This window comes from Pantherophis guttatus, chromosome 2 (assembly GCF_059756535.1).
Source record: "Pantherophis guttatus breed Tessera chromosome 2, ASM5975653v1, whole genome shotgun sequence".
NCBI lineage: Eukaryota > Metazoa > Chordata > Lepidosauria > Squamata > Colubridae > Pantherophis > Pantherophis guttatus.
The window spans coordinates 156801197-156826803 of record NC_142064.1 but is presented as its reverse complement, the minus strand read 5'-3'; the positions used below and the strand labels follow the sequence as shown (position 1 = coordinate 156826803).

Below are 25607 nucleotides of genomic sequence, written 5' to 3'. Positions count from 1 at the left end.
CCATTGAGGGAAAACCCTGGGCATGAACCTGGCCTTTCTTTTAAAACAAGGCAAGTATTGCAAAAGCTCAATGATATATCTTTATGTTCAGGAGAGAAAGGTGGTTTTTACATTTGTTAATCAATCAGTGAATGTGTATAAACTCCCACCCGCCCCAATCCTAGAGATGGAAAATGTGATTTCTTAGTGCAGCATGAAGACAAATGTTTACCTTCCAGCTGGACAAATCTGGAAAAGGAGAGCTTTCTTAGTAGTGTTTATTTTTATTTTTTTTAAAAGAATCAATGGGTCATTTTGCTTCGCTTTCCCTGCTGCCCTTCTCCCCATCCCTCCATGCAAAAGTAAAAGTCAACGCTCATTATGCTAATTACAATCAAGCCATCAGAAACCCAAGTCACTGGAAATCCCTAAAGATCCATTTTGTTTGGAGATGCTTGGCATTTAGCAGCGAATCTCTCAAAAGGTCTTTTGCCTGGCAAATTAAAGCAACGGCACTAAGGCCAATTCTGCGGAGACTTCTATCACTTACTCAGCCAATGCCATCCAAAGAGATTGGCATTCCTGTTCAAACCTACTAGAATAAGACACACAGTGTTTCCCAAGCAGAAAGAGGAATAAAAATGAGGAATGCAGGATACTGATGGTATTTCAAAAGCTGGATTCAGGGAAAAAGTCAGTTTTTGCTTACAGTACAAGTACCCCAGACAGAGGATCTCTTCTTAACCTCTGAATGTGGATTACACTTCCTACAATACCAGTAATTCTCTGCCTGGTGCTTTCCAAACATCCCAGATTAGGTCAACCTTGCCCAAAGCACTGTCTCCCCCCCCCCCCAATATGTATTGCTTACATTTCCCATCATCCTTAATTGCATCTGCAGGATGGCTTATTCTGTCTAAAGATATTGTGGCAATAGGGCAAGAGTGGAGATTTTGAGTCAAATATCCCTTTGGGAATAAGGCAGCAGAGAAATTGAAGGAGATAAATAAGTAAGTAGATTTTGCATTGTGAAAGGAGTTTTTTTTTAAAAAAAAAATGAACTGAAGTAGCATAGGAAATTATGTTGTAATTGAAGGCTTAAAAAACAGCCATTCGTCCTGAAAATAGGAACTGAGTCTGAATGATTGGCCAGGATATTTTGGTAAGTCTAATTATTTATTAATTAAGAAAATGTAAAAAGGGCCAAAATATGCATAAGGATACATAAGGCAAGGGCACTGATAAATATTGCTATTGGTCAGTACAAGTAAGTCCTCAATTTACAATCACAATAGGGATCAGAAAATTCATTGTTATGTGGTTGTTAGGCGAGATATCATGTGACTGCACCTGATTTTTTGTCATGGTTGTTAAGTGAGGTATGTGACCATGAGTTGCAAACTTCTGCCATCTTCCTCAACAACCTTGCTTGCCAGAAGCCAACTGGGAAGGTCACAAATGACAAACATGTGCCTGCAGAATGCAGCAACAGACATAAGTGCAAGTCAGTTGCCAAGTGCCTGGATTACAATCATGTGACTGTGGACATGTTGTGACAGTTGTAAGGTGTGAGGGCCATTTGTAACTAACTTTTTCAGTGATGTTGTAACTTTGAACAGTCATTCAATGAATGGTTGTTAAACAGGAAGTAGCTTTTTTTGTTCTGTAAGGTCCCATTAATTGGAAGATCAGAGAAAATGAAAGAGGCAACAATCTATTGGTGGTAGTTTAGCCATTACAAAGTTGCAGCAATGAATTTCATGAGTAGTTGTTGTTGTTCAGTCGCTAAGTCATGTCTGATTCTTCATGACCCCATGGACCATAGCACACCAGGCTCCCCTGTCCTCCACTATCTTCTGGAGTTTGCCTAATCATCTCATCCTTTGATATTGCCTTCTCCTTTTGCCTTCAATCATTCCCAACAACAGTGCTTTTTCCAGTGGGTCCTCTCTTCTCATTAGGTGGCCAAAGTACTTCAGCTTCAGTATCTGCCCTTCCAAAGAATTCACGAGCAGAGGCAAGGGTAAAGAAGAACAAGAAATGCCATTGCAAGGGCACAAGGATACAAAGGAAATTCCAAGATTATGAGGGAATCACATCATTCAAAGAGAGCAGACTGACTGAATGAATTTGAGAAGCCATGCAGCTGAGACAAGGAAGAGGTGCTTCCATCCCCATTAGAGGCTTAAACCTATAATGGAGATAATTTCTTCACCCCACAGATTCCTGCCAATAGTCCAGATGATAGTTTGACCAAATTTGAATTGTTATTCCAATTTACACATGGCAGCTTTAGAGCAATTTTATTTTTCCCATTGTAACACAGTTCTTTCAATACTACCGGTAGGCTGGTCTAAAGCTGTTGCCATTCCAGGCCTGGAGCTGGTTTTCTTGATGTGTACATAATCCAGACTTCTCTTTATACTTCTCTTTTCCTTCCACCCTTAAGGTGGAATCCTCTGCTGATTTATCCAGGCTTCTTACTGATTTCTTCTGTTAATTGCAGCTCAGCAGGGAAAGGAATAAAAAATACCTTCAGTTTCCCTGTTATTCAACGAAGGTCAAATATCCTGTCGGAAAGAAGTAGGAGCAAAGGAAAGGCAGAGATGAAACTTAATAGGTAAATAAATAAAATTCCTGTCTTCCAACCGCTTCCAAACCCTGCTGATAGGCACTAATTCTTAAAGGCTCAAGATGCTGTTAAATATAACAGTAATTTGTTTTTCTTTTTCTCCTGATCCCCTCAATGGCCAAGCCTCTAAAAGGTTGTGCATCTATCAGGACAAGTCTATGAAAAATCAGGCCGATATCCTAGAGCTAGTAGCACCAATCACTGCCCCACAAGCCATCAAACGACCACCATGCAGCCTCATTCTTTCTGTGGATGCAACGATGGTCCTTCATAAACTCTGTCAGATATCAAGAATGAGGGGCACATGGTTACATTACATCAAACAGCATATTTTCTTGCTCCCCCCTCCCCCCCAGTCTTCTCTTTAAAGTGCACTTAGTTACTCATGTGGTTATTTAATCTTCGGTGAGCTTCCTGGGTTGATCAGTAAAATACACAGGTAACTGTTTCCTAAGTGATTTCTTACCACAGCATTTGTAGGTAACCACTAACTAAGCCAGCTGTCTTCATTAATCACCCTCATTGGACCTGCACAGGCCTGCACAGCAGAGACTGGGACCACTCGAGGCTTCCTGAAATTTTGGATAAGATGCAGAGAGAGGATATGGGATCTCCATCAGCAGCGAAATTAGCAGACCGCTCAAGTTCTTCACTGCTGTTCCAGAGAAAGTCACTCATAACAGCTCTCTCTATTACTGTGGCTTATACTTTCTGGTTTTTTTTTTTTTTAAATGTTAGGCTTAGCAAAGGAGTAGGGCCTATTTTGAGAAAGACACCCAGAGCTAGAAGTTCAAAGGGACAAAGGGAAAAAATCCCAGATGGCAGACCAGAATCTGGAAGAATCTGCCTAATTGCTTACATATAGCATTGTGAATTAAATTAAAGGGTGTGTGATTGGATTCCAGTTATATGTCAAAGCCAACTTGACTTGTGAATTTATCTAGTTGTGTTTCCACTTGGAAACCACTTCTGGATGTTGTACTCAAAAACTGGGGGGGGGGGGGGGGATGAAAACTTAATTTTACACTTTGATGATTAGCATGATTTTGATGTTTTAGAAATAGTTTGATTTACATTTAGAAATGTAAATCAAAAGATTGAGGCTATAATATTTTTTTGTATTCCACAGCCCTGAAAATTGTCGGAAGTCACTTCTTCTTTCTGCTCTTTTCTTTTTTATCTTTCTAATCTTCTTAATGTTTGTTTGTATTTGTATTTTATCCTAGGGCAATAACTTGGAGTTAGACCAGAATGACCTTATTTAATTCCATCGTCACAAAATCTCTATGCAGAAATGACTTAAATATTCCTTAAACTATATAACCTCATTTAACAGAAACTAAATCAAAACTAATATAGACAAAGAAAGAATTGGCTGTTCTGAAAGAGAAAATAATGAGAGTCTGAACTGCCAAATAGGGAGGAAAGATAGCTAATATATTTAGATGTTGTTACAAAGCCAAATGTAATAAACTGAATAACTGAATGACAAAAAAAGAACAGTTGCCCTGGCACCATCGAATACTTCTATTAAATAATTAATAGCCTACACCATTCTCTTTTTCTTCAGGCATAGATCCATAACTTTCTTACAAGATTTTACATTAGAGCCCATGGCAGACTATGAGACAAATTGGGAATACTGACAGGAACAAACACAGAGAAAGGATCTTTAATCACCCTGTCCCTCATCCCACAAATGCTGAATTAGTTTCCTTCCAATGATATCAGTAATTAGATGAACTGGATTATTTATCCTCTAAATTCTTGCATGTCAGTTTTCTACACACAGATATTCCTGCCACACAAGGTATTCTAGGTCCTCTTACAAACATTGCCCTATCTCTCACTCAACTATATCAAGAATTGTCAACCTGTAGGCCACATACAACCCGCAAACCCTCAGGATCACATTCTTTAGATTTGGCAGCAAATGGGAGGGGCATGTAGTTTCCACCAATTTTCTTCAGGAAACCAAGGAAATTAAACTTTCACATATGCAAAATTCATCTAGAACACTTTTTTTTTGAGAAATCATCCCCTCTCAGTTGTATGACATCATGCTATCAACACTCCTCTGCACAATTCTAAAAAGGTCAGCACCCTGCCAGGCTAAAATAGTGTAGCTCAAGAATAATGGGGTCCCATACAATCTGCCATGCACTCCCAACAAGATCCCATATGCTCTCACAGAAATTATAAATGCTTCCTACTTACTTTAAAATAAAACAATTACCTCAACCCTAAGGGCTAGAAACTTGTGTCTTTTAGATGTACAAACAGTGAAAGCAGCAAAGGAATCTGATTCAGCCGTCCAATTTTGTGCTGTGCAAATTGATGACATGCAAATTTCTAGACCCCCTGCAATGAGTCTCCATTAAAATGCACATACATCATGCTTTGAAAGCTTTCATGTTTAGACCATCTATTATCCAAGCTTCTATGGTATCCTATGGGAGAAAAGGAAATCAGGGGATTCTGCATTGTCCTCTGTTTGAAGGCACAGACACACTCCGGCTCTCTCAATCATCCTTTCTCCTAGGACAGGAGGTCAGAGGCCATGTCCCGAGAGAAGAATATGTTAGCCAACCACAGCACTGCAAGAAGGCTCTTGGATCAGCAAATTTGTTTAAGCATCAGAAGCCAGTTTTATCTTATAGTCTTCCTGCAGAAAATAGGAGGTACAGATATTGAGACTGGCTACTTATGAGGAGAGACACGATAATGTGCACAGAGAGGGCAAGAATGGTCATCAGCAACTGGACCTTCCAAACTGGAAAAAGCATCATGGATACCATTAGATGACATCAAGACTGAGGTCTGAAGCATTATCTATCATCCGTCTGTCTGTCTGTCTGTCTGTCTGTCTGTCTGTCTGTCTGTCTGTCTATCTATCTATCTATCTATCTATCTATCTATCTATCTATCTATCTATCTATCTACCTACCTACCTACCTACCTACCTACCTACCTACCTATCTATCTATCTATCTATCCCAGCTTCTAGATTCTTCTGGAGCAAAGCAGAAGGTTTGGACAATCCCCAGATATTTGTCATTTTAATGTAGATACCAGCTTCTTTCACCAGTTGTGCTAAGAAAAGTGTGCCATCTACTGGACTGACGAACAAGTTACCTCTTTCAAGAGCCCGGCAAAACAATTTAACACATGATGTGTGAGAAGGTAGGAAACAAGGTTACCCTTTTAATAAAGAGGTCAAGGGAAATCATGGAAAACAACTTAAGTTCATCAACATTCTAAAAACGTCATGGAGCAAAATGACAATAATAATATTTTACCTTCTTTATTTGCACTTTGGATATTCCCAGATCTACACAAAGATATCCAGAGGAAACCTTTTTGAGGAAAGGGGATATTCTGAGGTTAAATAAAGCCTGAGAACAGTTGTTCAAATAAATTATATACCTCATGCAAATTCACAATGGATCTACTGTAAGTCATGAGTATAGAAAAATTCAGGCTAGCAATTTAAGAAAGAACAAAGCAAACTCACAAGGGCCAAAATAACAGATTCAAGAAATTTCCACACTTTTAAAAGAATTTAAGAAAGACAGTTGTAGCTACAAGTTGTGTCTACAAGAGGGCCCTGTAAGATCACCATATGGCAAATTATGACTTGCTGTTCTGTCAAGAGTGTGGTCTTATCTGTGAAGTGACTCCAAATGTTTGGGATTAATTGCCATAATCTCCAGCCAGAATGGCAAAAGGAGACACTGGACTGGGAAGTTGTTCTAGAAAAAGGAATGATTAGGTTTTAAGTACTGCATTGTATTGATAACTGAGTTAATTTGTTGTAAAATAATTGTCCATTATTTTATCTTTTTAAAAAATTTGCTAGCCAATGAAGAAGACAGAAAACTCACAGCCCAACAAATGTGGCTAAACTTCAATTTCCATAAATCGCAGTACCCTAGCCAATTCTGAAGACCATGCAGTTCAACATCTGGAGAGGTAAGGGTACTTTATGCCTGCTACAGAACACTGAAAAAATTAGTTGTAAATCCAATTCAAAATTAGTATGGTAACTGAAATGAAGAGAATATATAAATAAACTTGCCTTGATCATATTATTTTTGACCTTTTTATGAAAATTATCTTGCTTCCTCTTGAGATACTGGTAATTAGCCTAGATAAATTTCCCTATCCTATGGTAAAGGAAACCTGCAGTTTGTATTGCTCTGAAGAGTGAAAATGTTAGTCTCTATCTTTCCTTGTCTTCTGAATTTCCTAAGTCAAGATGTAACTTTTTCTTATCTGGCACCTTTATTTGTTCTTTATGTCCCATTTTGGCGCTAAGACACACAGCCACTGATGTAATGATGATACTGAGACAAACAAGAATTCTGAGATCTTAAAAACCTATTTTGTGTCTTCTTTTTACTCTAGAACAAATGTGGTCCAGCCCACAACCAACAGGCCACATGAAGTCCTGGATAGCTAGTAGTGTGGCCCCACAAGATAATAAAAATATTAAACAATAAAGGAAGTTTGTTATTTATATACATTAACTATATTACATATTTTATATGCAGCCCAAAACAATTCCTTTTCATTTAATATGTCCCAAGCAAGCCAAAAGGTTGGACAACCATGCTCTAGAACAGGGGTTCCCAAACCCTGGTCCGTGGACCAGTACTGGGCTGCATCATGCCAGAAACCGGTCCCCGTAAACAAGTGAAGTCCCATCCACGAGATGAAGGCAGCACACGAAATCACGCCCCCTCTGGTCTGTGGAAAAACCCGTCTCTACTAAACCGGTCCCTGGTGCCCAAAAGGTTAAAGCAACCACTACATCAGATTATATTTATAAACTAATAAATTATTGCACAAAACCAAGCTCCAAACCATTGACCTTGCCCATTCAGAAAGACTCTGGGATCACAAATGGAGTACTACATCTTGTCACCAGCCACAGCTTGCCGATCTGTGCCTTAAGCACAAATTGCATTTGTGCTGCGAGATACATTTCAACCCTCAGATGACAAAAGAATATGCAGACAAAGGTTTACACAATATTACATTGCAAAAACAGGGCATAACCAGAAAAAAAGCCAAATTTAAGAACAACTTGAACAAATGCCCTCCTCTTCTGTCATGTTCAAAATGACAATTCAGAAGCAATTTTTGAAGGGACAATTGGAGGGCCACACACAAGGCCATTAAAGAGAGTTGGAATTCATGTGTCACGTGCATATCAGATTAGGACACTGAATCCTGTCATACATATCTATAATTCTGATGGAAGAATGCTGTCACCAGGCCCCTTGGGTTATTTCTGCAGAAAGTCCCCCATTATTTGCCCCTCTCCCATATAGCAAAAGTAACAGCAACCGAAGAGAGTTAACATAAGCACTCCTCATTTTATGATAGATTGAAGTATTCACATATTACCATAATGGATTTATAAAGCAAGGCTAAGCTTAATGTACCCTCTATATAGATGTTCATTCCTTCTTGTCCCTATTTCGTTTCTTTAGTAAGCATATCTATTAAGGAAAGGCTATAAATTATACTGGTTTATTCAGGAGAATAGGCAGGGAGTGGGAAAGGCTTACAAACAAGAGGAGGAAGAACAGCCTCCCCTATGGTTTTGTGATCCATATTCAAATTGTATTTTTATTGTGTTTTATTGTAAACTGCCTAGCCAGCTTTGGCTTTTTTGAGTGACCTAAAACAATAAATGAATAAATCTGGAGGGCAAATATCTCTGACTACACTCAGTTGGGCTAAGGGACCATGTGGGAGAAGGCTGAACAAAGTCAAAAGAGCAAAGATAACAGAGACAGATGCAAAAGATGGAACAAAATAGAGCTTGTTGACTGTCCTATTAAGGTCCAGAAAACCTGAAGGTCACCACGTTGGTGACCTCCCATGGCTTGATTTAAGATCAATTTTAATACTGGTTTGCTATTAATAAAATGAGAAATCAACCACAATTATCATCTATGCTGCAGTTTATGTTAACAATCCAATGAAAACTGTCACTGCTTCCTTGTTATGGGAACTCAGGTATATATAAAGAGAAGTCACATGAAAAAGAGCCCAGCTAAAATAATCCTCCTGTCATTTAAATATCTATCCTATCCATCACATTCCTCTGACATTTCCTGGTTTTGATCCCAGTTCCTTGAAGGGCATCAGTGACTGTCTTCTACTCCTTTTCCCCCCCTTCCCCTGATAGACAAATATCAGCCCTGGCAAAGCCACAAACAGTTGCTCAACATATAAAAGAGGCAATATTTAAAACATGAATCAAAATGGATAGACACTTAAAATCAAGGTTACACTTCTCAAAAATTCAAGAGTTCATAGAGTCACCCATATCAGAGGTGGAATAGGGGATAAAGGGCTGGAGATGGATTACACTTGTATGAAGTATAATTAAAAAACAGAAAGATTGGAAAAGATGCATTTGCTGATTGAACTACTGATACCAGCACAGAATTCCTTTCAACAACAACAAAATGCTCCCTTTACTGAATCTATTATTTGTTCTGCAAGTACCGTAACATTATTTATTTATTTTATATCATCATATTTCTGCAAGGAGTTGTTATACAGATTTCTGGCTGAAAGAAGCCATCAGAGTGAATTACAAAATCCATATGTCTTTAGCTTATAGGCAAGTTAAGGACACAAAAATTCCACAGATAAGGCTGTAAAATGGGCTGGCTCATCTGCAAGCCAGTTGGAATTCATAAAGCAAAGCAAGGCCTCAATTTGAAACAAAATTGAATGAAGTAAATACCATATTATTCGCATGTCCGTGCCACTTTTTTCCCCAATTGCTCTGCCCATAATTCTGTCTCCTGCTTATTCTGCAGGGAGCCAAGCCACACCAACCTCTCAAGTGGATTGGCACAACAACATGACGCAAGGCCACAAGTCGTCTTGCTGCAAAGGAAGCAGCCAGTGGGAACCTCTCAGACGCTTGCCTACTCCCTTCTCAATACACGCCCTGAACAAGAAAGCAATTTAATAATGAGAAAGGCAGCAAAAAAACAAACAAAAAAGCAAGGATCATGCAAGGATTTCATCAAGCCAAACTCAAGAGGGGCTGCCTCCACAGGATAGCATTTTCTAGGCCTACGTCAATTCCTGCTCTCTGAATTGATGCCAATGGTTCTGCTAGAAACTACCAATGTAACACTATTGCAGGACTGCCATTGGCTGATCAGTCCAATCAACTGAATACCTGTGACTCTAAATACAATAACTCATTAGCATGCTTTTTTAAAAGCAGCCTACCTTTCTTCCAGGTGACATATGCACAGATTGTGGTAGAGTCTAAAATACCACCTGCCACCTTGATTTCCATTCAAAAGTGATTTTGGAGCAAGCTATAGAATTACCTGCTGAAAACACCTCTCTTTTTTTTTTTTTTTTTTTTGCTGAATAGTGCCTCGTTTTTCTCTTAAGTTGCTTGCACGCAGCAGCCCTACTTGCTAAAGAAGCACCTTTAGCTACTTAGCTTGCTATTTGCTTTTGTCCAATTTTGTGTTCCACACACACACACACACAAAATTAAAATTAGAGGATGTGCTCACAACCTCACAAAAGAAAAATAGTCCATATTCATATCCTCTTACTAATCAGGTTTCGTACACAGAATGGGTCTCCACCCACTTTCGTTATGAGCCATCTGCATGTGTGGATGGTCCTCGATTTATGACAATTGACCCCAAAATATCTGTTGCTAAGTGAGACATTTGTTAAATGAATTTTCTCCATTTTATGACTTTTCTTGCCACAGCTGAATCACTGCTGATGTTAAAATTGGTAACACTGTTGCTAAGTGAGTCTGGCTTCCCCCTTGACTTTGACTGTCAGAAAATTGCAAAATGGGATTACATGACCCCAGGACACTGTAACCGTCATAAATATGAGTCAGTTGCCAAGGATCTGAAATTCACGTGACTATGGGGATCCTGAAATTATCGTAAGTGTGAAAAATGATCATAAATCACTCTTTTCGGTGCCATTGTAACTTGGAACAATCATTAAATGAACTGTTGTAAGTCGAGGACTACCTGTGCAAGTAAAAAGGACATGGTGATCAGGAGCCAGGGGTGAAATCCAGCAGGTTCTGATAGGTTTTGGAGAACCGGTAGTGAAAATTTTGAGTAGTTCGGAAAACCGGCAAATACAACCTCTGGCTGGCCTCAGTGGGGTGGGAATGGAGATTTTGCAGTATCCTTCCCCTGCCATGCCCACCAAGCCACGCCCACCAAGCCACACCACGCCCACCAAGCCACGGCCAGAGAACGGGTAGTAAAAAAATTTGAATTTCACCACTGTCAGGAGCTGCTTTTTCCCCTCAGAATTCCCATGGTTATTTTGATTGGTTTTAGACCGCCCTAAATCTGGATTCTTTGGGAGGCTTACAGGTAACTTCAGCATAATAAACCATGAAAGAATGTTTAAAAAATGCTTGACAAAATGAATTTCAGAAAAACAAAGCACAGCTAGCATGAAAAGTTTTCAGCTGGAATGGACCGCCTCATGGACTCAGCATTGAGTAGGCAGGAATAGCAGCTGACAGTCCTTCAGGTAGTTTGACTCCAAGTTGTGGATGGCTTTAAAGCAGAGACAGGCAGCATTTTTAAAACTTTAAACCATTTTCTGGGAGGGGAGACTGCTAAGGAAAGGCCTCTGACAAATACAGAAGGAACAATATTGAAGTAAGTTAAATTTTTATCCGGTTTTTTTAAGCCTGCTTTCCTCCCATTCATATGTTAAAACCTATGGAAGCCTAATATACCTATTCTATATATTTTTTTAAAGAACAACATGCAACTTGACAGCTTGCTGCCCAGTTTTATCAGTTTAAGTTTGAGGGCTTCAAGGATCAGGAATCAATAGGGTGTTGGGGGACCCACTCCCAATTTAAAAGGCTAAATGCAATACTTTACACTGAACTTGCACACATGTGAAGTAGATTGCCAAGGACAAGCATAATTGTACAGATCACTTCCAATTAAGTTTGGTTCCCCATTTTAAAGTTTTAAAGTTTCCGACTACTTAATTAATTGGGCTTACATGTCACTTCAATCCTTAGATTCTGTGCAACTAAACACTCTATAAAATAATTAGATTAAAAATTTACCAAAGAGAAACACTATAGCTCACTACTGTCCACCTAGTGTATTCCAACCTTAACATGGGGGCAGTTTCCACTAATGTCTCATGTTCCATTCACAAAAGCCCTGAGAACAACTAAGACTTAACCACCTTCAGAAATACCAACAAAGGCAATTTTGTCTTTGGTGGCAAGCTGTTGTGGGGGGACGGGAGGGGGGTATAAAAAAGAAGACTCACCCCTGGAGCCCCTCCCATCAAAACCCATAACAAGGAGGAAGCACCCATAACATACCCTTTCAGATAGATATTTACCAGAAAGTCAGATTCCATGTGGAACAGACTTTCTTATAGATAGCCATGTCAAGTCATATAGGACTTTATAGGTGAAACTAGTGGTGGGCTGCTGCAGATTGCAACAACTGGTTCACCCAGCACCAAAAATATCAGCGTGCGGCTTCAAAAACACGGCGATATAAGACAGGATAGCGCCGGGGCGAATGGGCAGGCCCAACTGCGGGTCACAACTACTGGTTCGTCCAAACTGGTTCGAACCATCAGCAGCCCACCTCTCGGTGAAACCTGACCCAAAGTTGCTCCTGGAGGCCAATTTTCCAGAGCAGTTCCAAGTACAGGTAATCCTTGATTTATGACTATAATTGGAACTGGAACTTCTGTTGCTAAGTGATGTAGTTATTGAGTGAGTTACATCCTATTTTATTGCTCTTGCCACAGTTGTTATTAGGTGAATCACACAGTCATTAAGTGAATCACAGTCATTAAGCAAATCCAGCTTCCCCCATTGACTTTGCTTGTCAGAAGGTCATAAATAGTGATTCACTGGGGCATGGCAATTGTTCTAAATATATGCCAGTTACCAAGAGCCTGAATTTTGATCACATGTCCAAGAGGATGTTGCAACAGTCATAAGGGCGAGGACTGATTGTCACTAACTGTTTTCAGTGCTGTCAAAACTTCAAACGGTTGTAAAATGAATGGTCATAAATTAAAGACTACCTGTATAATAAACTACAATATTCCAAGGTAAAACAGGTGATTGCTAGAATCAGAATATCAATTGCAAGATTATATATGCAACCTGACTCAAAAATTGTATTATAGGCTAGGCTATGACAGTTAGAACTACTGAAAGTATCTGTATTTCAAGAGGCAGCAATGAATCCAAGAGCACCTGCAGTTTATGAACCCAATCCTAATACATATCTCTTATAGCTAATATTTTCATTTCCCCTGGATTTGCTTTACTTGCCCCATCTGGGGCATTGCTGAGAAGTACAAGCAAAACATTATGAGCAAAAAGCCTACTGTCCTGTTTCACAAGCAAGTTCCTCAGATGTGTAGAACCGGATCCTTTCGAGAGAGCTATAGGGCTGCCTTGTGGGACATCAGCATAACTAAACGCTACCCTTCTAAGCACAGGGCCAATTAAGACTGTCTTTCCCAATTCTTAGATTGTGGCTCAAGAACATAGAGGAGAGCAGTCTCAAATTAGAAATCCAAATTTTGGGGGAAGGGGAGCTTAGAACCCCAAGAGACGCACTGCACACCAGAACAACTAGACACAAGGACAGTTTTTTCCTGAATGCCATCACTCTGCTTAACAACTAATTCCTACAACACTGTCAAATAATTTACTAAAACTGTATTATTATTATTCTCTTCCTTCCTAGTATCTATCTCTTCCCACTTATTACTATAACCATGTGCTTGTATCTTTCAATTTATATTGTTTTTACTTGTTTCCTAGTACGATTTGATAGCTTATTAGTAACCTTGACTATCACTAAGTGTTGTATCTTTTTATTCTTGATGAATGTATTTTATTCTCCTTATGTATACTGGGAGCATATACACCAATGACAAATTCCTTGTGTGTCCAATCAGACTTGGCCAATAAAGAATTCTATTCTATTCTATTCTATTCTATTCTATTCTATTCTATCCTATCCTATCCTATCCTATCCTATCCTATCCTATCCTATCCTATCCTATTCTTGAAGAGAGGCAAGATGTTTCTTCCTTATGCTAGATTTTCATAAACAGTCGAATGACTGTACTAGGAAACAATGGGGTCAATGTAATATTTCAATACTCTATGAATCGACTTAAATGGAAATACATACAGTAGCAGCACTTTCTCCATGCACTTGGTTGTCTGTTATTACTATTAGCTTTGGAACAATTTATCATAAGACATAATTTGGTACAGGTCTTAAGTTCTGTAACCCAGAAGTTTTGGTTAAAGACTTTTCTAAATTAATTGTGGCTCACGTGAAGAAAAAAAAAAGGATAGGAAAAAACATCTTGATTAATAAAATTAAAAGATTACAATCAGAATGAGATGATTACTTTATTGTTTACATCTGTGCAATTACGGTGAGAGCAAAGAGATGTTGACCATTTTATTCAAAAAATCCCTTTGAAATCTTACTGTAACGTAGTCAACCACAAGAGGGCTTGTTTTGCTGAAAAACAAAAGGAGTAAAGGAGAACAAGCTAAAATCTGGCTTCCCCATTGACTTTGCTTGTTAGAAGCAAAGGTGATCGCATGATCTTGGGACACAGAAACGGTCATAAATATGAACCAGTTGCCAAGCATCTGAATTTTGATCATATAATCATGAGGATGCTGCAAAGGTCGTAACTTGGAAAAATGGTCATAAGTAGCTTTTTTTTCAGTGCCGTTGTAACTTTGAACAGTGACCAAATGACCTGCTGTAAGTCAAGGACCTCATGTACTTCTGCCAGATTGCTACTTTTTACCTTGAGGGTTTTCCTGACACCCAGAATTTACTAATTTGCGGAGCTTGAGATCATATTAAAAGTTCCCCTGTTGTAGGAATAAGTTATACCTACCAAATAATGCAGGTGCTAAGACGTGTCATTGATTACGCCTAAATTTCTTTCATTTTAAAATCAATAACTTAGCTTTTGTTTTGATATACAGTAGCGGTGTTTATTTTCCCCTCTCTGTAGAAGTTTGATTTGATTGTAATTTGTCCAGTTTCATGGGTTATTTATTCATGAGGTGTTTACCCAGCACGGCATTTGCATCATTCAAGATATATGTTGTTCATCTTTTTTTTTTTTTTTTAATTTGATTTATATGCCGCCCTTCTCCGGAGACTCAGGGCGGCTTACAATGTGCTCAGCAATAGCCTTCATACTCTTGTATATTTCCACAAAGTCAGCTTATTGCCCCCACAACTGGGTCCTCATTTCACCTACCTTAGAAAGGATGGAAGGCTGAGTCAACCTTGAGCCTTGGAGAGATTCGAACCAGCAGAAATTGCAGGCAGCTGTGTTAATAACAGGGTGCATTAAACCACTGTACTATCAAGGCTCTTGTCACTCCCACCATCCCAAACCCAGGTGGTCTCTTTCATGGAGATAGGTTATGTACCTCCCTCATCAGTGTGTGGTTTAACTATTCTAGGGTGAAAGGGGAGAGAGAGTTATTGTTCCTCCCTGTTTCCCCCCCCACACACATCTGTGTTCCTCTTTAGCATCCTTAGAGTAGCCAGTGCTCTACAAATAAACCTTTATTCACTTAACAACTGGGTTACTAACTTATCAACTGTAGTGACTCACTTAACAACTGAGGCAAGGAAGGTCGTAAAATGAGGCAAAACTCACTTAACAAATGTCTCACTTAACACCACAAATTTTGGGCTCAATTGTGGTCATAAGTCGAGGACTACCTGTATGCATATACAGGTTGTCCTTGTCTTACCCCATTTCTTTAGTGACCATTGAAGCTTACAGTGGCGCTGAAAAAAATGACTTATGATTGTTTTCACATTTACGACATTCTTGCAGTTTTGTGTGAAAGGGAACAGCATTTTAGATTTTGCATTTGGATGACCTACTTAACCAGTGCTAATGTACAAGCCTGGTTTGGAAGCCTGACATCTCTTGGGCAAAGCCAGAGAAGCAGGTGGCAGTCTCAGGGCACCAGTGCAGTGGGTGTGCGTCTTAAACTGCTTGTGATTACATGCCATGGCCAGTGCAATCATTTTTAATCTAACCTTGAATGTAATCATTGAATACATGCAGTACATTTAATAGGTCTAGTTCATTCATCTTTATAGGGGTATTTTTTAAAAAGTCCTTATACTACAAAGAATATTAGTAGGACTTTGGTCTGTTCCAACACACATCTTTTTAAAGTCTTCAGTCAGTTTGAATGCTTAGGAGAAGCACAGGAAAAATCATCCCCTAATTAGAGTAGACTTTATCTACTCAATGGTACTTCCAAATATATATATTTTTCCTAAAACTCGCCTATTAGAGAGCATGGTAACTTTCATTCTTTTCAAAAGAGCCGAAATAGCCACGTTGGCCATGAGAAAAATACCACATATTATTAAATACACTCCATCTTTCATAGTCTATCTTTCATTGCCTATCAAGGCAATCTATAAAGCACTTTCTTCTATTTCCATGCCCACCCCCAACAATTTAATCCTGGGGGATAAGATGAGCTGAGAGAGTGACTGGCTCATCAGCTAGAGTAGTCACCAAGAGAGTTTCCTGCTTTGAATGTGGATTAGAATATGGGTATCCCTAGTCCCAGTCCAACAATCACCACCACACCAGCAATATTATAATCACCACACCAAATATTAATTATTTGGATTAAATTATGATTTTATTGTACTTGTTTCTTAACTTGTGTTCGCCGCCCTGAGTCCTTCGAGAGAATGGTGGCATATAAATACATGTAATAAAAATAAATAAATAAATAAATATCTTTCTTTATTCACCCAACTGAAGTTTAAAAATAGTATAAAGTACTCCTCGACTTATGACCACAAGTAACCCCAAAATTTCAGTTGTTAAGTGAAACATTGTTAAGTGAGTTTTGCCTCATTTTATGACCTTCTTGCCACAGTTGTTAAGTGAATCACTGCAGTTAGTAACCTGGTTGTTAAGTGAATCTGGCTTCCGCACTGACCTTGCTTGTGAGAAAAGCTGATCACATGACCTTGGGACACAGCAATGGTCATAAATGTGAACCAGCTGCCAAGCATCTGAATTTTGATGACAGGATCATGGGGATGCTGCAAAAGTCATAATTGTGAAAAATTGTCATAAGTCACATTTTTCAGTGCCGTTGTAACTTTGAATGGTCACTAAACAAACTAAGTCAAGGATTACCTGCATAAGTTTTTAAGGCAATCAGTTGTGGGAGCTTCATCACTGGAAGCTTTCAAGAAGAGACTGGACTGTCTTCTGTCAAAAATGGTGTAGGGTCTCCTGCTTGGCGGGGAGGTTGGACTAGATGACCTACAAGGTCCCTTCCAACTCTGTTATTCTGTTCTGTTCTAAGAGTACTTATGTGGTAAAAAAAGTAATAACTTGGAGAAAATGGATGATAGGATGGAAAAAGATAGTATCCAAGTCACTCCTAGTCTAGGTTATAGTCTTGGATTGTGGGAATCTTCAATATGGACTGTTAATCAGTTACATTCTTGGCTTAACATGGATTTTCATTCTTTTCAAATAAGCAGGTTTTGCATTCTGCCTTGGCCTTTCAAAGGCTATTATCATATAAACCAAGGCAGTCTGGTGAATAAATATCAAGAAGATCTTAGAGCAACTGCTTTGGGGGGAAAAACTATAACCTGCATCAAAAACCCCATTTCCAATTAGCCATTTTGCAATATAACTGGTAGGCCGCATGAGGGCACTCGCCTCTTACACCGAACGTGAATAAACTCACAAGCAGACAAATGTATGACCCGGCACTAAATTGAAGCATTGCGACTTCAGTCACATTCTACAAATAAAATATACATCTTCACCCTAGAACAGCAGATGCTCAGTTCACCCCAGGCAAATTGTATTAGAAGGAGATCACAGCATTGAAACAATAATATGCCAAGCCACGGCATTGTAGTTCTGGAGGAAAGCAGAGAGAAATCAGCGAAGTCATTTTTATAAACCTGTCTGTCTAGATTACATAGTTGGGTAGTATTTATATAACCAAAATAGTTCAGAAGAGTGTGTAAATAACAGCGATCTTCTTGATTAGATGAGAAGTTACAAAATGCAACAGAAAGGGAAGAAACAAGAAGGCCCGCAGAATAGATGAAATGCTCCGTGAGGCAAAGTCATACAACTCTTTTTAAAGTTACGCAGGTAACAGCATAATGAACATAAATCATAAAAACATATGCAGGGCAATGAACTATAATAATTATATTTTTTCATAAAATTAAAAGTTATGTTGTACCATAGAACAGAAATTTCTCCAACATGGAATAATAGTTGCTTATAATCACAAAGGAATCGAGACAGCCATATAGAAATTATTTTTCATGTGAGGCTAATAATAATAATGGCAGGACCATAAAATATAGAAAGTAATAGAAAACAAAGAAGCTAAAATGCTCTGGGACTTTCGAATTTAACAGACAAGCATCTGTCCCATACACGCCAGACTTAATAACTGTTGATAACGAAAACAAAAAAAGTCTGGATGATGGACATAGCAATTCCTGAAGACAGCAGAATAAAAAGAGAAAACACCAGGGGGTGGGGGGGGATCACAAAATAAAAGACCTGCAAATAGAAGTAGAACAACTGTGGCAAAAGAAAGCAAAGATAGTGCCAATAGGTGCTTTGGGTGCAATCCCTAAACAACTGGAGCATCACTTGAATATTATCACCATTGACAAAATCACCATTAGTCAATCGCAAAAGGCAGCTTACATTCTGCAACCATACCCTTAACACCATCGAACTGCGACATTTGCTTATCCCAGGTCCTTGGGAAGAACTCAGTTGGTGGATGAAAATAAAGATCACTTTCTGATTGATAAAATTGTTTTGGAGAATTGCAAAAGGCAAAAAAACCAATTTGCAGATGGTCTGGCTTGCTTATAAAAAGGCATTTGATTCTTTACCACATAGCTGGACCATCAAATATCTGGAAACAATTAGTATCAGTAAAAACATTAGAATGTTTATAGAAAAAAAATAATGAAACAGTGAAAGATGAATGGGGGAAGGGGGTGGAAATGAAAAATGTCAGCATCTTAACATTAGGAGAGGCATCTTCCAGGGTTACTCATTATCACCCTTATTATTTGTCGTTACTATGTTCCTGCTTTTAGTGATTTTAAAGAAAACAAATCTTGGCTACCAAACAGCAAAAATGAACAGAATCTCACATTGGTTATATATGGTTGAACTGAAGCTTCATGGAAAATCAGAAATCTAGTCATTGACAATTACAAGGATTTTTAGCACAGGTATAGCAGTGGAATTTGGCCTAGAGAAATGTGCTACACTAGCAATAAATTGGATAAAATCGTGAACAATACTAGAATTGAAATGCCAAATGGCCAAATCATTAGGATGAAGCCTAAAGGTATTTGAGCATTTTACAGTTGGATAATATCAAGCATAGACAAGTTAAAAATGTGATTAGTAAGAAATGCATCCACATAAGGAACTTCTCCACAAGGGACCTTCTATGGCTGGGTACAGAAACAAAGCTCTAATCTTAAGGATCCAAGTTTCATTTCTGCAGCCCACCTTAGGATTTCCCCTCAGCTCCATGCACAGAAGAGAACTCCTGCAGTGGACTAGTGAAGTGAAGCTTGGGATTCTGAAGATTTGAGATTTCATTTCTGCAGCCATCAGAGGAGTTTTTCTCCCCTCGATGTGGGGGAAGAGAACTACCTTGGCAGGCTGCAGGAACAGAGCTGGGATCTTCAGGATTTGAAGCTTCATTTCACTAGTCCACTGCAGGAGTTCCCTTCTGTGCATGGAGCTGAGGGGAAATCCTAAGGTGGTCTGCATTAATGATGAATTAAACCAGGGTGAAAATATATTAAGAGAGTGGGAAGATATGTTTGAAAGGAAGATAGGGGCTTGGGTAGAAATTTTAGAAATTAGGCAGTGGAAGAGGGTAGAGGTGGGAGGAATGCCTAGATTGAACATCCAGAAGCAGACATAGACAGAGACAAAGATTTAAGAGAGGAATTCGGGAGGCAAGAAAAAAAAAAAGCTTAGCAATTAAAGTATTAAAGCGGGCAAGAGATGACGGATAGATTTCGTATTAAATTATTCAATTTAATACAATCAAGGCCAGAATTGAAAAATCATCAAATGATTCAAAATGCAGATTGCGAAAACAGACAAAAGAAACAGTAGATCATATGCTTAGCTCATGCAAGAAGATCACATAAACTATGTATAAACAATGACATAAAAGTCACCAAAATAGTTCCCCGGACCATCTGTAAAATTATCATGTGCCAATAATGAAAAATTGGTGGGAACATAGAGTTGAAAAAATAGCTGAAAATAAATAGGTTAAATTTCCAAATATAAGGTCTTGGTTCATAACACACCAGATTTGACTGTGATTGAAAAGAAGGAAGTATGGATAATTGATGTGGCAAAACCAGAACATAGAACAGAAGATAAAGATTTGGAGAAGATCAGAAAATATCAAGACCTGAAAATTGAAATGAAAGATTATGGCAAAAACCAGCCTGATGGTCCCAATTGTTATCAGCACACAATAAGATCTTGGACAGCACTTAAATGAAATTGATGTGAGTAGATGAAAATTCTACCTGTCAATTACAAAAGACCACACTGCAAAGATCCACATATATACTACACCAATATATTACAATATCCTAGATTCTTGGGAATGACTTGATGCATATGAAGGCCAAAAAACCCGGCTCAAGTTTGACTCAGCCTTCCATCCTTCCGAGGTGGGTAAAATGAGGACCCAGATTGTTGGAGGCAATATGCTATTTAGTATACTGTCTTTGATGTAAGCCGCCCAGAGTCCTCGGAGAGTGGAAGGCATAGAAATATGACTAATAAAATAAAATAAATAAAATAAAATGAGCTAAAGGGCAACTGCAAATTCATTTTTCTATGTACACAATAATGACTTATTAAATTTGTATGCCACTGAACACTCAACAGTTCTGGGTGACTCGCAACAATCATAGAAATTCCAATAAAATCAACAAAACATAAAAGATAAAGATAAAAGATGGCAAACATGATGAGGCAAGATGGTCTCATTTTCCTTGCAAAAGGTTTGGGTGAAGAATGAGGTCTTCATAGCTCTTCTAAATAAACTTTTTTTTTTATCAATTAGGTATATTTGCTATGAAAATGTATGAAATACATATTTAAATAATTGTTGTGTGGTAAGCAGAACACCTTCAGACAATGTCTGGAATTGTATTTTCTTTGAAATGGACATCTCAAAACAAGTAAGTTGACAGCACCCCTGGCAGTATTTGATCTTCTGTCTACTGCATTAAAGGAATCACTAAGTTGAATGACAAGTTGATTCAGTCCTTTGATTTCTCTGTAGAATTCTTAAAACAGATTTCCATAGTAATCTTATAATCCTTTCATGAAGTAAACCTCAATGAGCTCAACAGAATTTACATCTGGGTAAGCATGCTGTACTTGCTCTAATGAAAGCCACTCTCTGCATATAACTCAGAACAAATGATTCTAGAATCGGGTGACCTATATTTGTGGGCCTTACCCATTTTGTTTTGAACTGAACTCTGTTTGAGTAGCACAGGAAGGAACATCAACTCACCGGTTTTCATTAACCAGGAACATAGAGCTAACATTTTCCACAAGTGCTTCGCTTATGGGTGAGAGGCAGAACGGAGAAGAGAAGGCATCTGAATCCGAGTCAAACGTGCTATCTTTGCTAACATCATCGGCAGACAACTCCAAAGAGCCTTCATCTTCTCCTGTCTCCAAATGGCCCTCCAGCCCTTCCTCTACGGACTCCTCTAATCGGTTCTGTTCATCCTGAGAACTGATTGTCGATAAAATTCCTGAGTCACTGTGAGCAGGCTGAGCGGAGCTGTGGATGTTGCATGTGGCCGAGCAGCTGTGGGACAATTTGTCCCCTTCTTCTGAAGGTGGGCTGACATGAGCCACATCCCTCACCAGCTGTGACACAGTCAAAATGTCCTCCTCATCCTTTGGGGTCTCAGCTTGCTTCTGCTCGACAGAAGAAGCCTGCATAGGGATGCCAAAACCCTGAGTGTGTCGGTTGCGCTTGCGGGGAGCCTTGCGGACAGGGGAGCTCTCGGGTGTGATGTAACGGAGAGCTTCTTCATCCTGCCTCTGAATACGGGAGTTGGGGACCCAGGCCAGGATAAGTGTGGTTCCAAGCAGCTCATCCTTCTCCATGTACAAGCACAAGTAGCCTGCAAAAGAAGACAGGGACTTAGACTTACAGTCAACCCTCAGCTTTCCGGACTTCACATGATGTGAAAACACAGCTACTCCTTTAATTACTAGCAAGTGACTGACCTCTTCTCAATGCTACAAGTTTTCCCTCCTCATATAAGAGTATCCCTGAAGACGTCCTACATCAATATTTTCACTGACAGATTCCTTAATGATGTGTTTCCGATTATCCAAATAAACACACAGAACAAGCCAGTAACAATAACAGAGTTGGAAGGGACCTTGGAGGGCATCTAGTCCAACCCCCTGCTCAAGCAGGAGACCTATATTAGGGATTCGAACCACCGAACTGCCGACCTTTCTGATCGACAAGCTCAGCGTCTTAGCCACTGAGCCACCTAGGCAGATCTGAGCCACTTAGGCAGTTGGAGTCCGGGATGAGATTACATATTAGTCTTGATTCTTTCTACTGTTGTTTCTGCTGTTGCTTTATATTGTTGTACACATCATTTCATGATTCTACTGATCTTAATGCTTTTTTTTTTTAATGCTGTTGGCTACTTTGAGCAACTCCTTTCTGATCAAGTGCAACCTAGGTATTTAGGATGCAAATACCATGTATTAATTCACAGTGTGTGTGTGTGTGTGTGTGTGTGTGTGTGTGTGTGTGTGTGTGTGTGTGTGTGGCGTGTGTGTGTATCACAAGAACTTTTATTGATTTTTTTTTCTCTTCCGTTAGTTAGCTGCAAATTAGCCCTGTCAAAAACAAGCGACATGTTTCTTCTATAAGAGGAAAAATCACAGCAATCTTTGTTAAAATCAATGAAATAGCTAATATTGTTGGGAATAAGGATGACACTGCGTGCTTTCCCAAGCTGTTCTAATTGGTACAATGGCTGCAATGGAGCTCTTTCATAGCTGTTCCACTTCTAAAGACTCACCTCTGTTTTATACAGAGGGTGACCTCTTGCTCCATAGAGGTAGAGAAATCTTTTCCTTGAAATCCCCTGTACACAGGATATCTGGGCAATATAAAACAATTTCATGCTTCTAATTTTTCTTACTAAAATATACATATCTTTAAACTTTCTTTCTGATAAATACAGGTAGTCCTTGACTTACGGCCATTTGTTTTGTGACTGTTCAAAGTTACAAAAGCACTGAAAAAAGTGAACTATGACCACATTTCATACTTATGACCTCTGCAGCATCCCCATGGTCATATGATCAAAATTTAGATATTTGGCAATTGGCTCATATTTATACAATGTCCCATGGTTATATGATTATCTTTTGGGACTTTCTGACACTCAAAATCAATGGGGAAGCCAGATTCACTTAATAACCATGTTACTAACTTAACAACTGCAGTGATTCACTTACCGACTGTGGCAAGAAAAGTTGTAAAATGGGGCAAAATTCACTTAACAAATGTCTTGCTTAGCAACAGAAATTCCAGACTCAATTGTGGTTATAAATCTAGGACTACCTGTAATATTCTTTTTGGTTTTTTTTTAAAGTAAGAATTAAAATAAATCTATTAAGCTCTATACACCCAGTGGTGGGTTGTTACCGGTTCGTTCCGGATCGGGCGAACTGGTAGCGGCGGCAGTGGGAGGCTCCACCCACCAGCTCAGACGCTTCTGTGCATTGCACGCTCACGTGAGCGCACAAGCAAACCAGTAGCAAACTAAATTGAAACCCACTACTGCATACAGCCTAATGTTTTTCTTAAAATTCAGTCTATCCCAACAGTATAGGCACTTAACCACAATGACTTCAAAGTGAAATGTGCACTCTGATGTTATGATTCAACCTCTGCCCCTTCATATTTATATCATCATTTCACAAGGATATAAACATCTATAGAGTAGAGAGACCTGCTACCAAGGCAACGGTTAGATAAGCAGGGCTTGAGCCCAGGCCAAGGAAATAAGCTAAGAAAAAAAGCCCCTCCTTCATTCATGGAAAGGGAGGAAGGGGAAGTACAACCTGACTTGCAAACTTCTGTTTATTAGAGCTGTTACAATAAAAGTACTCTTGACCTATATAATTATTGGTTTCTTGGTCTGGTCTTCCTTCTTGGGCTGCAAGTTTCATCACTTGCTCACTTTGTAGTTGCCTATGCCAAAGAAGGCCAAAATTTTGGGTTCTGTGGATGAGGTTGTCTTGTCCTGCAACACTCGGAAACTGATTAATAATAATAATAATAAAGAATGGCCTCTGTACACAAAAAGCTGCTTGCATTTGCTCTGAAGCAAAGCCAAGTACTATAAAGGTAATCAGAATCTAAACAAAATAAATACAGATAGTCCTCAAATTACAATGGCAATTGGGACCATTGCCACCGTTACCATTGCTAAGTGATACTCTTATAAAATGCAACATCAAGTGACCATATCACTTAGCAAAGAGAATCTAGGCAGTCCAAGTTGTCCCAAGAGATATAGGTCATTAAGCAGGAAATGGAGGGTGTCCCCAGTCAGGGCTACCATGGGAGAGGGAGGCCCTGGGTGGTCTGGAACAGATCATGCGCAGGTTGTGGGATGATGCAGTGCACCATGCAGTGCAGGAAGGCGGGGAAAGAAGGCACTGGGTGCATACATGCATGTGTGTAAACATAGGGAGTCCTGGAGAAAAAGAAATACATGTGTGCAAGTGCAGGGAGAACAAGAAAAAAGGTTACAATGTGTGTCTGTGCAAGCACAGGGAAGCTGAGAAAAAAGGGTGTGAAGAGCATGTGTGTGGATGCAGGGAAGCTGGGGAAAGACGGCAGGGGTTCATGTGTCCAAGAGCAGCAGGGAGACCAAGAAAAAAGGATATGGAATGTGTATGTGCATGGTCAGGGCAACAGGGCTGGGGGAAGACTTATTCAACTGATTTGCAACCTTCTCTATTGGCTTGTCCATTAATTTTGTTTGTATGAAGCTGTCAGAAGTTGTCAGTAAGGGTGATCATGTGACTGCAGGATGCTGCAACTGGCCGTAAGTGGGAGTTGGTTGCCAAGTGCCTGAATCTGTTCACATGACTGCAAAGAGCATTGCAGCAGCCGGAACTTTGTTGAGATGGGTGGCTATAGAAATCAGTCTGTCAATCAATCAATCAATCAATCAATCAAATAAAAAAATAAATAAATAAATACTCTGAGGACCGAATAAGTCCCTTTAGTCAGTGCCATCTTAACTTCTAACAGTCGCTAAACTCAACTAACTTGTGAACTACTTGAATGTCATATTCAAAGGAATATATGAAAAATATGAATTCGATTCAAATTCTACCTACCTTCTACAAAAAACTATGCACAAGTAATTGGGGAACCAATATAAAACACTAACTTACATTTTACTAATACAAGAATTTTGATAAATGAAATGAGAACTTATAGTAGATGCTTCTACTGCTGCTGATCTGTATCATAGCCAGTGCTATTAACTATATGTACTAAGAATAATCATCATGCTTTGAATTTTATGCCTGCTATAAAAGGCAGCCACTGACATGGAAACAAATGGGGTGAATACTAAATGCCATAAATGCACTGGGTTAGAATGCAAGAGACTGTGAGTTCAAGTCCCACATTAATTTTTTACTTATTTAATTAAAAACATTTAATTAATTTTAAATTATGTTTTTAATTATAAAAAATAATGCATTTCCCCCCTTCAATTTG

At 39.0% G+C, this 25607-nt stretch overlaps 1 protein-coding gene across 6 annotated transcripts in view; it reads right to left on the bottom strand.

Moving 5' to 3' along the window:
- Nucleotides 1-25607, bottom strand: part of TBC1D16 (TBC1 domain family member 16) — a 74135-nt gene that overhangs the window by 27307 nt on the left and 21221 nt on the right. For 4 of the 6 annotated variants that reach the window (XM_034412814.3, XM_034412815.3, XM_087887087.1 and 1 more), the window contains one exon: nt 21330-21954. The exons of the other annotated variants lie outside the window; for them this stretch is intronic. In XM_034412814.3, coding sequence (XP_034268705.1) covers nt 21330-21954 — 625 coding nt within the window. The remainder of the gene's footprint in view (nt 1-21329; nt 21955-25607) is intronic. 6 annotated transcript variants of the gene reach the window in all.